This window comes from Marmota monax, unplaced genomic scaffold (assembly GCF_021218885.2).
Source record: "Marmota monax isolate L192 unplaced genomic scaffold, Marmota_monax_Labrador192_F-V1.1 WCK01_AAM20220418_F8-fsc00266, whole genome shotgun sequence".
Lineage (NCBI taxonomy): Eukaryota > Metazoa > Chordata > Mammalia > Rodentia > Sciuridae > Marmota > Marmota monax.
Window position 1 is genome coordinate 115,410 of NW_026694572.1, and position 13,235 is coordinate 128,644.

General features: G+C 46.5%; 1 protein-coding gene across 1 annotated transcript; it reads left to right on the forward strand.

The window, feature by feature from the left end:
* Nucleotides 1-1,648: 1,648 nt before the first annotated feature.
* Zfand2a (zinc finger AN1-type containing 2A) lies at nucleotides 1,649-11,721 on the forward strand. Its single transcript, XM_046421008.1, has 7 exons — nucleotides 1,649-1,886; nucleotides 3,164-3,249; nucleotides 4,000-4,094; nucleotides 6,573-6,704; nucleotides 9,494-9,621; nucleotides 10,324-10,386; nucleotides 10,648-11,721. Exons 2-7 carry the CDS (start codon nucleotides 3,195-3,197, stop codon nucleotides 10,661-10,663), a joined length of 489 nt encoding a protein of 162 aa, XP_046276964.1. The 5' UTR covers nucleotides 1,649-1,886; nucleotides 3,164-3,194; the 3' UTR covers nucleotides 10,664-11,721.
* Nucleotides 11,722-13,235: the final 1,514 nt, after the last annotated feature.

The window sequence follows — 13,235 nt, forward strand, 5'->3', positions numbered from 1 at the left end:
AACACCACCCTGGATGCCTTGGACAACATGAACATGTTTACCTCCTGTTAAAGAGGCAACCACCGTTGTTTAGCACTCAACAATGTCGTCAGCAACCTAGGTCCTTCCTTCTTGCTCTGCCACATCAGCAACTTGATTTGGCTCTAGCTTAGTCAGCCCTCAGATCAGCAAGAGAGTGAGAAACTGATGTGACTCCATTTTTGAGAAACCAGCTTATACCTCAAAGCCTGTCCTAAGGAAAGGGGTGTGACCCTTGTCCTGGGAAAAACCCACAGAGCACTCCTAAGCACATACCCATCCTGCTGAGTTGTTTGTCTGCAAATAACAGGAGACATCTGAGGCGCCAGGTGTCCCTGACTCAGTTAGGCTAGGTGAAGACCCATAGCAACCCCCTAGCAACCACCAATCAGCATGAAAAAGGGAAAATAACCTGAGATGCCAGATGACCCCCAGTAGTTTATGGTGGTTGATAACATGTTGGGAAACCATGTAGTTTAGGATGTACACCCCCTCGTGGCCTAAACCAATCAGTTCAAAGGAATCCCCCTCTTGTACTAACCAATCACTGCCACCCAACTTGTTCCCGCCAGTGAATGTGCTAATCAATGTTAAGAGTTGTTGTTTGATTTTCCCGCAGTATGGAATGATTTGCTGTGTGATGTTGTGACGCATAGAGTATCCCCCCAAAACTTATAATATCTCACTGAACAAAGGACCAGTACTCACTCCCTGGAACCCCTGAGTCCGGAACAGTTGTGAGTCCAGGCTTGAGCTTGCAATAAAGACTCTTGTGTGCTTGCATTGGATTCAGCTCCTGGAAGTCTATTGGTGTCCTATGAATCTGGCATTACAAGAGCTAAAATTTCCAAGTGCGTGTAGAAGAGGGCCATGTCCTGATGGGTATTATTTTTTAAGAAGGACATCTCTTTCCAGAAGCCTCATGCCACAGAGACAGGACCACATGTTCCCAGGATGCTGGTCCCGAGCCCACTGCTAATCAATCAACCATATATGTTAAATGAAGTGTCCTTCAACACACACACACACACACACACACACAGTTTTAACAATGGGCTCAGGGAGACATGACTGTATTTCCTCAGAGTATTGCTGAGTCATTCCTCAGCTCTTCTGTTTGCTGGGTCTTTATAGAATGCAGCTTCTAAGAAGGAACCATATCTATACATCTATACAAACACTCAGATCTATGTATATATATGTGTGTGTGTGTGTGCATATATATTTGTATTTGTCGAGAGGACAGGGTACAATGTAGGAAGCGTGGCGAAATGCTGAAATCCGGACTCCAGGCGGGCATGCGCCGTTTCCAGCTTTCTTCCCCAGAATTCGGTGTCACTGCCAAGCCATGCCAGCTGGAAACGGAGGCTTAGGCCCCACCGACGATCTGCCGAACCCAGGTTCCCGAGGCCGACCTGGCCACCGCCCGCAACTAGGCCCCAGACCCAGCTGCGCCCGCCGCCTCACGGTGACTCAGCCGCGCACCGCTAGACGCGGCGAGACTGTTCGAGAAGGAAGGCGGAGAGCGGGGAGTGCGCCGGCCAACGGGGTTGCCCCGATGGCCGCTGACGTCGTCGTAGCGCGGTGGGATTGGCTGGCCTGCGAGTGACGTCGTCAGGGCGCGCCGGGAACGCCCGGGCTGGGCGGCTCACTGTCGCGGCAGCTGCGGATAAATGGACACGATTGTGGGGCGCGGCGATGTTGTTCTCCGGGTGGAAGCCGATGGGCCTTGGGCACCCTGGAGTGTTTCCCGGTGTCATCCTTCTTGCTACCTTGATCCTCCTGGCTGGCCACGGACAACGTCACCGTTTTTCTGTCTCCGCCATCACCTACTGGCCCCAGCTGCCCTGATCCCCGACGAGATCCAGGTACCGGGATGGGCCAGTAAGGGGTCGGGGCCTGCCCGGGGTACATAGGGGGCTGGGCCAGAGCCCGAGTGGGGTTCCTAAACCAACCCTCCAGCGGTGCTTGCATTTCCTTTTTGTCAGCCCCAGCCAGGAGGAACAAGGCTTCACAGCACAGTGATCCCCTCCTCCCCCGTCCAGGCATCCTCAGACCAGTGCAGTGATCAAAAATAAATCATTTTGGAATCGAGATCGGGTTCTGATCACGAGTCTGAATAACAGCAACAAAAAATCCTGGGACACCTGGTCTGTGTTCACTGTGTCAAGCCCATCTGTAAAGGATGAGCAAAATCAACACGAACGTGCCCTTGGGAACTGTAGTGGTTTGGGAAGGAAGAATAGGAGTTGGCAAGAGTGTTAGAGATAACCCTTTAGAGAATATGGCATTTTAAATAGAGGTCCCAAAGGGCTGAGCAGGGACAAGAACCTTCCAGGCACAGGACAGCTTAAGAGGGGGCTCCAGGAGAGTGGAGAGAGCTGATGGTAAAATCTGGAAGAATATCCTGGTAATTTGAATTCTGGGAGGGACAAGAGCTGTGAGAAGTTGGGTGGATGCAGGTCATGGAAGGGTCCTCTGGACCCCTTTGTAGACTTAAGTCCTCTCTCCTGTGCAGCAACTTCATGGTTATCTACCTGTTTTTCATGGTGAGTTAAGGGCTGGTACCCTGATCAACTCTGGGCTAGTTATGTCATTAAGGAATAAGCTCAAAGTAAAACTCAATGCATCAGGGAGAGAAAGGGAGACAAGGGACAGAGTTAAATCTTCTCTGGATAGTGTAGTCAGCTAATGTGATTTAGTACCTAGTAACAGAGTTTTGTTTATGTCAACAAGTATATTCAGTAAGTGAAATTGTGACTTAAAGCCTATCAGGACTGTAATTTTCCCTGCAGCTGTGTGCATTGAACATGAGAAGCTCCTTTCAGCATGAATTGAAAGGTGGTTTAGTGAAAACCCAAAGTCTGGTGAGCTTCATAAACTAGGGATTAAAAGGACTAAAAAGCACCCTATCTCTGCTCATGGGGTTGGTTCTGAGGCTGGTATTGGTGCTAAAACTCCAGTTTTTCTTTTAGCTGAAAGTCAACAAGAATTTGTGATACTTCAGTCTTGCGCAAGGGCCCAGGATGACTTGGACATTTAGTGCTCTCTAAGAGGATGTCTATTTGCTTTTAGTAGCTGACCTTATAAATCCTGGAGACTAACTAAAAGCCTTCATTTCTCTCCTAATTTCTGATTCTTCTAGGTGATTGACTGCATTTTTAACACTTTTCATAATGGAGTTTCCTGATTTGGGGAAGCATTGTTCAGAAAAGACTTGCAAGCAACTAGGTAAGCACTTTTAAGAGCTTATTTTTTAATAGAAAATGGTATTTTGTTGGCTGTTTTGTGTGTCTTGTTTTGTTTTTGTTTTTTGAGATGGGGGTCTTGTTTTGTTGCCCAGACTGGCCTCATACTTGCCATCCTCTACATCAGTCTTGCAAATAGCTGGAATTACAGGTGTGCCCCATGGCCCCTCTTGATTACCTGATAATTCTTTATGGCTTATCAGTATTGGGACTCTAGCAAGGTGTAGGTTCTATTCAACATTATTACTGAGTATCTTTATATGCCAGCATCAAGTGGATATAAGTTTGCTGCTAAAATAACTGTGATGCCCTGGACGAGGCTGCGCAGGCCTGCAATTTCAGTGGCTCAGGAGGTTGAAGCAGGAAGGTCACAAGTTCAAAGCCAGCCTCAGCAACTTAGTGAGACCCCGTCTTAAAATAAAAACCAAAAAAGGACTAGGGATGTGGCTCAGTGGTTAAGTACCCCTGGGTTTTATCCCTGGTACCAAAAAATAAAATAATTGTGATGCCGCTTGAAATGGGATCTCTCTTAAAAGAGCCTGATAGATCCTTAAATGTCATTTGATGTTGTTAAATGCAAAACTCTAAAGTTGTTTTCTCACGTGATAGCTTATAGATATATTTATGTCATAGGCACGAAACACTTAATGTAGGTAAGTACCTGCTTACTATGAGCTATAATTATTTTGTTCTAATCCTTAGAAGTCTTTACCATTTTGTTTATATTTTTTAGATTTTCTTCCACTAAAGTGTGATGCATGTAACCAAGATTTCTGTAAAGATCATTTTACCTATGCTGGCCATAAGTGTCCTTTTGCATTCAAGAAGGTAATTCATCACACTCTGTTCAGAAGGTTCTAATCTGTACTGTCTAAAGCTTCACTGTCCATTATAGCAGACACTAGCTACAGGTGGCCACTTAAGGAAAATTAAATAAAGTTTAAAATCAGTCAACTGCACCAGCCATATTTCAAGTGTTCAGTGACCACATGTGGCCTGTGACCTCTGTATTGAACAGCACAGGTAAGGAGTGTTTCCAGTATGACAGAAAGTTCTGCTGGACAGTACAGCTCTAAAGTTTCTGAGATTTTGTTTTTTAGGACTTTTGGAATCAAATTGTTGTGGCTGTGAACCACAGACTATAAACAAGGTTAAAATAAATGCAAGGATGGTGTTTGTCTAGGCATAGGGTAGGTTTGCAAATCAGGAGATAAGTTGATTAGCAACCAACCCAGTGCCCCCTCAAGGTAGGAGGACTCGGCTTTTAAAGGAGGAAGAGGGACAGTGACATGAGGTGAAATAACCTGTTGTGAATAATTTCCATTTAGCCCTACTGGCTACACAAGTTGTTTGGAATAGATTTAGATGGATACTGAATCTTTTTGTGCATAAAGTTCTACTAGATTGGTTGCAAGGGGGTCATCAGTAGGTGATAAGTCTTTTGGTATAGTTGGAATGTCAGTAGGAGCCCTGTGGTTGGAAGCCATCACAGTCCGTCTTGAAAGCATGTTCTTCCCATATGGTGTCTTTTTTTTGTGCCTGGGAGGCAGACTGCAGTGCTCTATCTGATCTTGGAGGCTTCAGGGAAACTTTCCTCCCTCTTGGCCCAGCTGCAGCTGCCTTAACTTTTATACACACAACCTCATTTTCAGAGCCCACTTTTCACCTTAAAGTTCGTGGTTCCTTTGATCCATTGCACCAAGAGAACACAGCTATGTTTTCATGGGCATAGGGGCTGTTTCAGAGCTTGACATGCAGTCTAATCAGGAAGGTGTGAAAGGTGCTTATTCATCTGGGCTCCTGCAGCCTTCTTATATTTTTAGGTGTTTCAAATAGTACACGATAGAAACTCACAGTCATCTGTGGGCTTCGGACTTCTGAGTTTGGCTTTTCAGGTGGTTTCCAGCCTGTGGTCACTGTTTCTGGGTGGTTAACAGTTGGTTTCAGTGAACTCTGCCACTTCACCCTGGTGGCAGATGGAGTGTGGGTAACTTAGAATCACATGCTTTGAACAGGATTGGCCCCTCCGCCCTCTCTGGGTCATCAAGGCAGGTGGGAGAGTGACTCACCTCCTGTGTTTACCAGGCCCTGATGACTAGACCAGCTATCCTGTTCATGTGTCAACTGGGTCTTCCCAGGTCCCCCTGTGGGAGGAGTCTGGCTGACAGTCACCTGGTAATGCCAGCAGACTTGCCAACTGAGGAACACCTGAGACTTTCAGCTCCACCCACAGACTGCAAGCCCCGAAGTTTGATTATTGCCACCTGCCTGATGTAACAGCCACCTCATTTTTCTCATGATCCATTCCCTCAATTCCTGTCCTGGCTCAGGGTTTTTTGTTTTTTTTGGTATTGGGGATTTAACACAGGAGTGCTTTACCATTGAGCCACACATCCCCAGCCCTTTTTATTTATTTGTTAATTTTTTTGGTACTGGGGTTTGAGCCCAGGGCTGCTTAACCATGGAGTCATGTCCCCAGCCCAAAGTTGCTCAGAGCCTTGCTAAATTGGTGAGACTGGCTTTGAACTTGTGATCCTCCTGCTTCAGCCTCCTAGGCTGCTGGGATACAGGTGTGTCACCACACCCAGTTGCTCTTTTTATTTTTTATTTTTAGACGGGTTCTCACTAAGTTGCTTAGGGCTGTGCTAAATTGCTGAGGCTGGCCTCCAACTTGGGATCCTCCTGCCTCGGTCTCCTGAGTCACTAGAATTACAGGTGTGCTCCACCATGCCTGACCTGGTTTAGGGTTTAACCATCCTGGGAATGCTGGATGCATTCCTCCAGATCCCTTGCTGCCTTGGGCTTGCAATCAGCAATGGTGATTATGGGTCGAGCATTCTGCCTCAGTGTGTGTCCTCTATTCACTGATGAGGACATGTAAAGCTATGTGGGAAGGCTTTACAAAGGATCACAGAAGTGGTGCACACCTGAAGTGAGCTGGAAGATCTTTTGCTTAGTGTTTTCTCCTATCATCTCTGCTCTGAAGATGTAGGGCAGGTCCTCTCACGGGGACGTGTTGGACACACAGCCTTGCTGTCCTGAGACCCCATTTGATCTCCCCAGCTTCCTCCCTGATCCTCTTACTCAGGGAGGATTCTTTCCACAGTTGGTTGATAGTCCTTTGTTTGGATTCTACTCGACTCCCCAGGAGGCAGCTGGCCCTCTGGCTCCAGGGCTGCCTGTTAACCTGCTGTCCAGCAGTGCCCGGTTCTCAGTAGTGGTCAGGATGCCAGTTAGTTGCTCTGCTTGTGCTTCACCTTTTCCTTGTGTGGATCTCAGCTGTTATCTCACATTCTTTATCTTTAGGATGTCAAGGTCCCTGTGTGTCCACTTTGCAATGTCCCCATCCCTGTAAAAAGGGGAGAGATACCAGATGTGGTGGTGGGAGAGCACATTGACAGAGACTGTGCGTATCATCCTGGGAAGAAGAAAGAGAAGGTAAGGACAAGTTTTGGGTCAGTCTGTGACATGAGAATGTTGGTTTTTCCTTAAGGGGAAGATCAGTTTTCCAACTGTGAAAAATTAGTCCTCATGATTTATGTGCAACATAAATCCCTTAGTGACAAATGATTGTTTTCTTGTGTTGTGAATGCCCTGAGTTTTGAGTTATGGAAATAGTTCCTAAACACAAGGGCTTCTAGGTTAGAGCCTTCTTCACTTACAGGAATAAACTAGAGTTTCTGATGAGGAGTTAATGAGTAGAACCACTCAGTTAATGTAATTATTGCACATTTATTTTCTAAGCTCCTAGGAGCAGGTAAAAGGTTATAAAATTCAGACATTCAGTGTTTTAATTGTTTACGGTGTTGGGGATGAAACCTAGGACTTTGCACTGCTAGGCAAGCTTTACCACTGAGCCATGTCCCCAGCTCTAGACATTGTGTTCTTGGTTTGGTAGCATCAGTATTTTTATTGAAGCTGTTTATCTGCTCCCTTAGGGGAAGTGTGTGGGAATGACAGCAGGCCCTGTTCCCCGGGCAGGTGTTCACGTTCACAGGTCCTGCTTGCTTATATGTGCTAACTGCTTTTTCTGCTCATGACTGTTCCACCCGGACCTGTCTTGCTTGCTCTTTAGTTTTATCTGTTATCTGTGTACTGCATTGTATACTGAGGATGTAGCCCTTATCTGCTCTTCTGTCATTTGTGCACACATTTCCTTCTGGCTCTGTCCTCCCAGTGCAGTTGGAGGTGCTTGGGTGGCGTCTAGGCCTCTGTTATTTGGACGACAACAGCCCTGAGAGCCCACCTGCTGAGCTTTTCCCCTCCCTGACCCTCTGGGGGCCAGTTTCCACCCTGACCCAGTTTTTCCCCAGCATCTTGAAGGATCTTCTCCATGCTGGGTACAGAGTGGACCCTCCCACTGGAAACTCCATCCCCATGGTTCTGGAATGTTCTTTTGGTCTCTGGTTTCCATTCTCTCCTTTCTTCTGTCTGGATTCCTGGTACTTTGGCGCAGGAGCCCTGATAGGTTCCTCCTGTTGGATCTGTCCTTAGACTGTGCTTCCTTACCTGCCCTTTCTGCGTGTCACAGTAAGTGTTCTCAAGTGTCTGCTCTGGAGCAGGCTGCTCAGAAAGTTCAGAATGGACTCAGCCTTCATCTTGGGCATCTTCCTGGTCCACTCCCTCAGGAAGCCCCTGAGGTCCAAGTCTTTCAGTTTTTCTTTGGGCTAATGGGATTCCCCAGCGGTGTCCCTCGAGTTGCCTGGAGGATGTGCTCATGGCCTCCAGAGTCCTAGGAGCCCAGGGTCTGAGTGGCACCTCAACCTACTATTGCTCTCCCCTCCTTCCCTGTCCTCCTCCCCATGCTGCACTCCCCAGGCCCCCAGCCCCCCTCAACCCTCGTCTGTGGGAGAGGTTGTGGGGTCTGCTTCTAAACAGGCCCACAGCCACTGTGTTGTGGTCCCACTGCCCCAGTTCCTGGGGTTTTGTCCCATGAGTAGGGTTTCTCCATGGTCTCCTCCTAGCTGACAGCTGATCTTTTCTTCCTGCCAAATCTGTCACTACTTTCTTTGCTCTTGTGGGTTTATCCCTTTCCGAAAACCTCTCTGTCAATTCTCTAGTATTTCAGGAAGGGCAGAACCAACCTCTGTAGGGATCCGCTCCTTCGCCAGGGAGGGGGTGAAGAGGCTGGCTTCATTGAGCCTTCTCCAGGCTGCCTGACCCCTGGACTGCAGGCCACCCCCCAGTCTGGGCTGGCTGGCTGTGTACCTTTCCTCCCCAGGAGGCTCATTCAGGTGGTTTTCATGCACCTGCTTTCTTGGGTGCATGGCCCCACCCTGTTTTGCTGTTCTCCAAATAAGTATTTTCTTCTAGGTGTGTCTTCTAGGGAATTGATTGGCATTTGTCTCACTTTAATCGGTTTCTAGGTATAGACCCTGATTTGTAGTTAACAACTGTGTAAAACAGTACATTTCACTAAATACCTCACAATTACACTATCATAAGTAAATGTAAAGCCCTTTAGCTCTTGCTTACTGTTTTCAATTTTAAACACAAAGAAATGGAATTTGCATTCCTTTGTCTTCACACAAAACCCTGTATATGGAAGCAGAAGCGTGTTGCGGCCCCATTCCTCTCCTGGTCACTCCCCTGTGGCTGTGCACCCACTGCAGGCCTCATCTCCACCCCACCGACCTCTCCCAAATCGGGAAAGGAGCTCAGAATTACCTCCCCCCCCCCCCCGTCTCCCCCGCCCCTCCTGCACTGGCACTGCTGTGCCTGCCTTTGCAGATGGGACCTCTACAGGTGCCTGCTGCATGGCCCTCAAGCTGCCTGCCTGCCCCTCCTTACCAGAGGCTGCTCTCAGGCTGCTGGAATCCTCCCCTTCAGTTACCTTCTTAATTCACAGGCAGTCAAAAGTATTAACACTTGTCCCTCCTTTAAAAATAAACACAGTGATCAGTAAGTGTGGAGGATATAGGCATTCCACCCTGGCCCCTGGTGGGGACAGCCTCTGCTGACCCAGTGCTTCCAAGAGCAGTTGCTTGGCCTCCTTTCCTCCTTTGGTCTTTTCTTCCTAGTCTTCTGGGGACAGCTTCTGGCCATCTTCACCTGATCCCCAGTTTTGCCAATTCCTTAATCTATGTTTGTCTTTCCACCTGACACTAAGGTGTCTCCCTAGGACCTGGATGTCTTCATCCACGTGGCCGAGACCTGTTTCTAGTTGAGTGTGTGGTGCTGCTGGGGGCTGTTGAAGCCCTGCTCACAGAATTGCTTTTCTCTCCCAGGTCTTCACGTACCGATGCTCAAAAGAAGGATGTAAAAAGAAGGAGATGGTGCCGCTGGCTTGTGCACAGTGCCAAGGCAGCTTCTGCATCCAGCACAGACACCCGCTGGACCACAGCTGCAGAGCCAGGTGAGGAGAGGCACCTGGGCGAGGCAGGAGGAAAACCAGCTTGAACCCTGGGGTGGAGTGGGGGACAAGTTGCTGAGCTGAAGCATCCATTGTACACTTGGGGGCTGTGATAAAATTGGATCCTAGTTAAAGTAGGAAGCTAGCTACATTAGTTTCTTGTGACTTTGTGGCCTCAACAATAGGAGTTTATTCTTTTCACCTGTCTGGAGGCTGGAAGGCCAAAATAGAGATGGGCAGTCCGGCTCTGGCTGAGGGCGGAGGGCTGATCTGTTCCAGGCCTCCCCCAGCTTCTCTTGATTTGCCGCAGTCTCTGGTGAGCCTAGACATGGGGATGCATCACTGAGATCTCTTGTCTTCCCGGGGTGTTCCCCTGTGAGCAGCTGGGTCCCGTCTTCCACTTTTTGTGAGGAGGTCATGTGGACCCACTCTGTCAGCCTCCTGAACTTGCTCACTTTGTGAAGACCCTGTCTCTGAATGAGGTCACATTCTGAGGCCCCAGGGGTTAGGGCTTCAGCAGGTGTTTGGGGGACACTGTTCACCCCATAGTGCTAGCACCTTTCTCCACAGCAGCCTTGGGCCGCACTTGCTGTTGAATGAAAGGGGAGTGTTGTTGCTCTCCGTTGCGCTCCAGTGCTCCCTGTGTTGTCCATGCCTGAGCCTGGTGAACGAGAAGGGCTGAACACGTGTCTCACCTCTCCCTAGGTGCTCAGCAACCAGTGCTTCTGAGTCTAAGCCGTCCTCCAGTTGGCTGGCCCAGCGACTCAGGTCAGTATGTTTATCTTGGGTGTGGTTCTATGTCGAATAGTTGTAGTACAACTACAGCCAACCCTGTGACCTGGCATGCTTCCCCAGGAAGGTGAACTTGAGTCCCAAGTTATAAGCACAGTCCCTTCTAGGTCACAGCAGGCCATAGCATAACTGCTTCTGGGACATCTTACTTGGGATCCAAGACTCTTTTGAAAGATCAACCACTTTGAGGTAATCAGGAGGCATATAATATAGTCGGTTCTTTCTGTTCTCTTCTAGGTGGAAAACCAAATGACAACACGCCAGTATCTGGTGTTGGCGCTGCACCTGAAATCATTCCATATACAGTTAACTTTGCAGATGACTAATGTACTCGTATCTTTTTTCATCCCAGGTCAAGCAGTCAAACTTTATTAAACATTTCCAATAAAGCATTCAAATTGTTTGGCAAAATAAACAATCAGAGAGAGATTGATGCTCCAAGGCAGGTTATGTCACCACAGCAACAAAATTTGGTGACTTCAAAAGCGAGATCTGAGTAAGCTGTATTGTATGGGCAGTGAACTGGTTCAAGATCCAGTCTTTGGAAAGTTTCCAGCATGTAAACGACAGACAGCTGACCATAAGTCTGGGTCTTGCCCGTGTGGCTTCTGTAAAGAGGTGTCTGTCTGGACCTAGGAAGCAGGATACATTATTAAGGGTCCTTGTCCAGATGGCCCTCAGTCCATGAGAGAATGTATCCGGGCCGGACTGGTCTTGAGGGAGAGCATGCTGTCTGCCACAGCTGACTTCTTAAACCAGATGATACCTAGCCTGTAGACGGCTTATTTGTACCTGGGTTTGCTGTCAGCTGCAAGAAAAAAGTCATAAAATGCTAGCAGTGTCTGGTATTGAAGTGATAGAAACTTCCAGAAGCAATTTAAAACCATGATGCAGGCAGAGGGCTTCTTTGAGTACTGGAGGTTATAGGGGCTAGTTTTATGATTTTGAGGCGGAAGGAGCTAAACTTTTAAGCTTAAGAACCACCCAGTTCAGTTGTTAGAAAACCTTGATGTATGTTGTGTATGTGAACCGATTTTGTAACTGCAGATTTGGCTGGGGGTGGGGGGTAGAGGTTTAATGCACAGTCTTGCACATGCTAAGCATGTGCTGTAGAATTAAGTCTTGTGAAATCTAAATACAAATCACTGTTGAAAACTCAATGTTCACATTAAGGTGTATCCAGATTGAGAACCAAAGCACACCAGATTTGAAGACAATATTAAAATGTAACTGTAATTTTAAAAACATTGTTTACATGTTGAAATGATGTCTTAAGTATGATTGATTAATAAAACATGAAGATTAATTTCATCTGTTTTTGATTTGTTTGAGGCTACTTGAAATTTAAAAACTTAGGTAGGTGGCTTGTGTTACACTGCCATTGGACAGTGCTATTCCTGAGCATCCAAACTAAAGACAAAACATTACAGATACAAGAACAGAGGACACAGAGACAAATCCACATAAATATGGTCATGTCATACTAGACAAAGGTGCCAAAAACATTCACTGGAGAAAAGATAGCCTATCCAACAAATGATGCTGGCCAAACTGGAAATCCATATGTAATAAGATGAAATTAAACCTCTCTCTCTCACCCTGCACAAAAATCAACTCTAAGTTTGAAGATGTGATGAAAAAATCATACACTGCTAGTGGGACTGCAAGTTGGTGTAACCTCTATGGAAAGCAGAATGGAGATTCCTCAGAAAATTGGGAATGGAACTACCATTTGATCCAGCTATCCCACTCCTTGGTTTATACCCAAAGGACTTAAAACCAGCATACTGCAGTGACACAGCCACATCAATGTTTTAGCAGCTCAATTCACAATAGCTAAACTGTGGAACCAATCTAGGTGTCCCTCAATAGATGAATGGATAAAGAAAATGTAGTATATATATATATACTCAGTGGAATATTACTTAGCTTTAAATAAGAGTAAAATTATGGCATTTGCCAGTAAATGGTTGGAGTTGGAGAATATCATGCTAAGCAAAATAAGCCAATCCCACAAAACCAAAGGCCAAACGTTTTCTCTAATATGTGGATGCTAATTCACAATAAGGCGGGGGCCACTAGGGAACAATAGTGTTAGATTAGGTAGAGGGAATTGATGGGAGAGAAGAGGAAGGGATGTGGGGATAGGAAAGATCGTAGAATGAAACAGACATTATTACTGTATGTATATGTATGTGACTAAATGACCAATATGATTCTGTAACATGTACACTCAGAAAAATGGGGAATTATAGGCCCATCTATGTATGATATATCAAAATGCATAAATGCATTCTACTTTCATGTATAACTAATTAAAACAAATTTTAAAAATTAAAAAACATTACAGGTGGGCTGGGGATGTGGCTCAAGTGGTAGTGTGCTTGCCTGGCATGCATAGGGCACTGGGTTCGATCCTCAACACCACATAAAAATAAAGATGTTGTGTCCACCGAAAACCAAAAAAAAAATAAATATTAAAAAATTCTCTCTCAAAAAAAAAAAAAATTACAGGTACAGCATCCCTATTCTAAAATCTGAAATGCTCCAAAATTCAGAGTTTTTTGGAGGTTGAACTCAGGGGCTCTCAACCACTGAGCCATATCCCCAGCCCTATTTTGTATTTTATTTAGAGACAGGGTCTCACTGAGTTGCTTAGCACCTCGCCATTGCTGGGGCTGGCTTTGAACTCAAGATACTCCTCTCTCAGCCTCCTGAGATGCTGGAATTACAGGTGTGTGCCACCACTCCCAGCAAAAATCCAGAGCTTTTTGAAGGCCGACATGACACTGCAAAAGGAATTTTCTACATGTGACCTCATATGA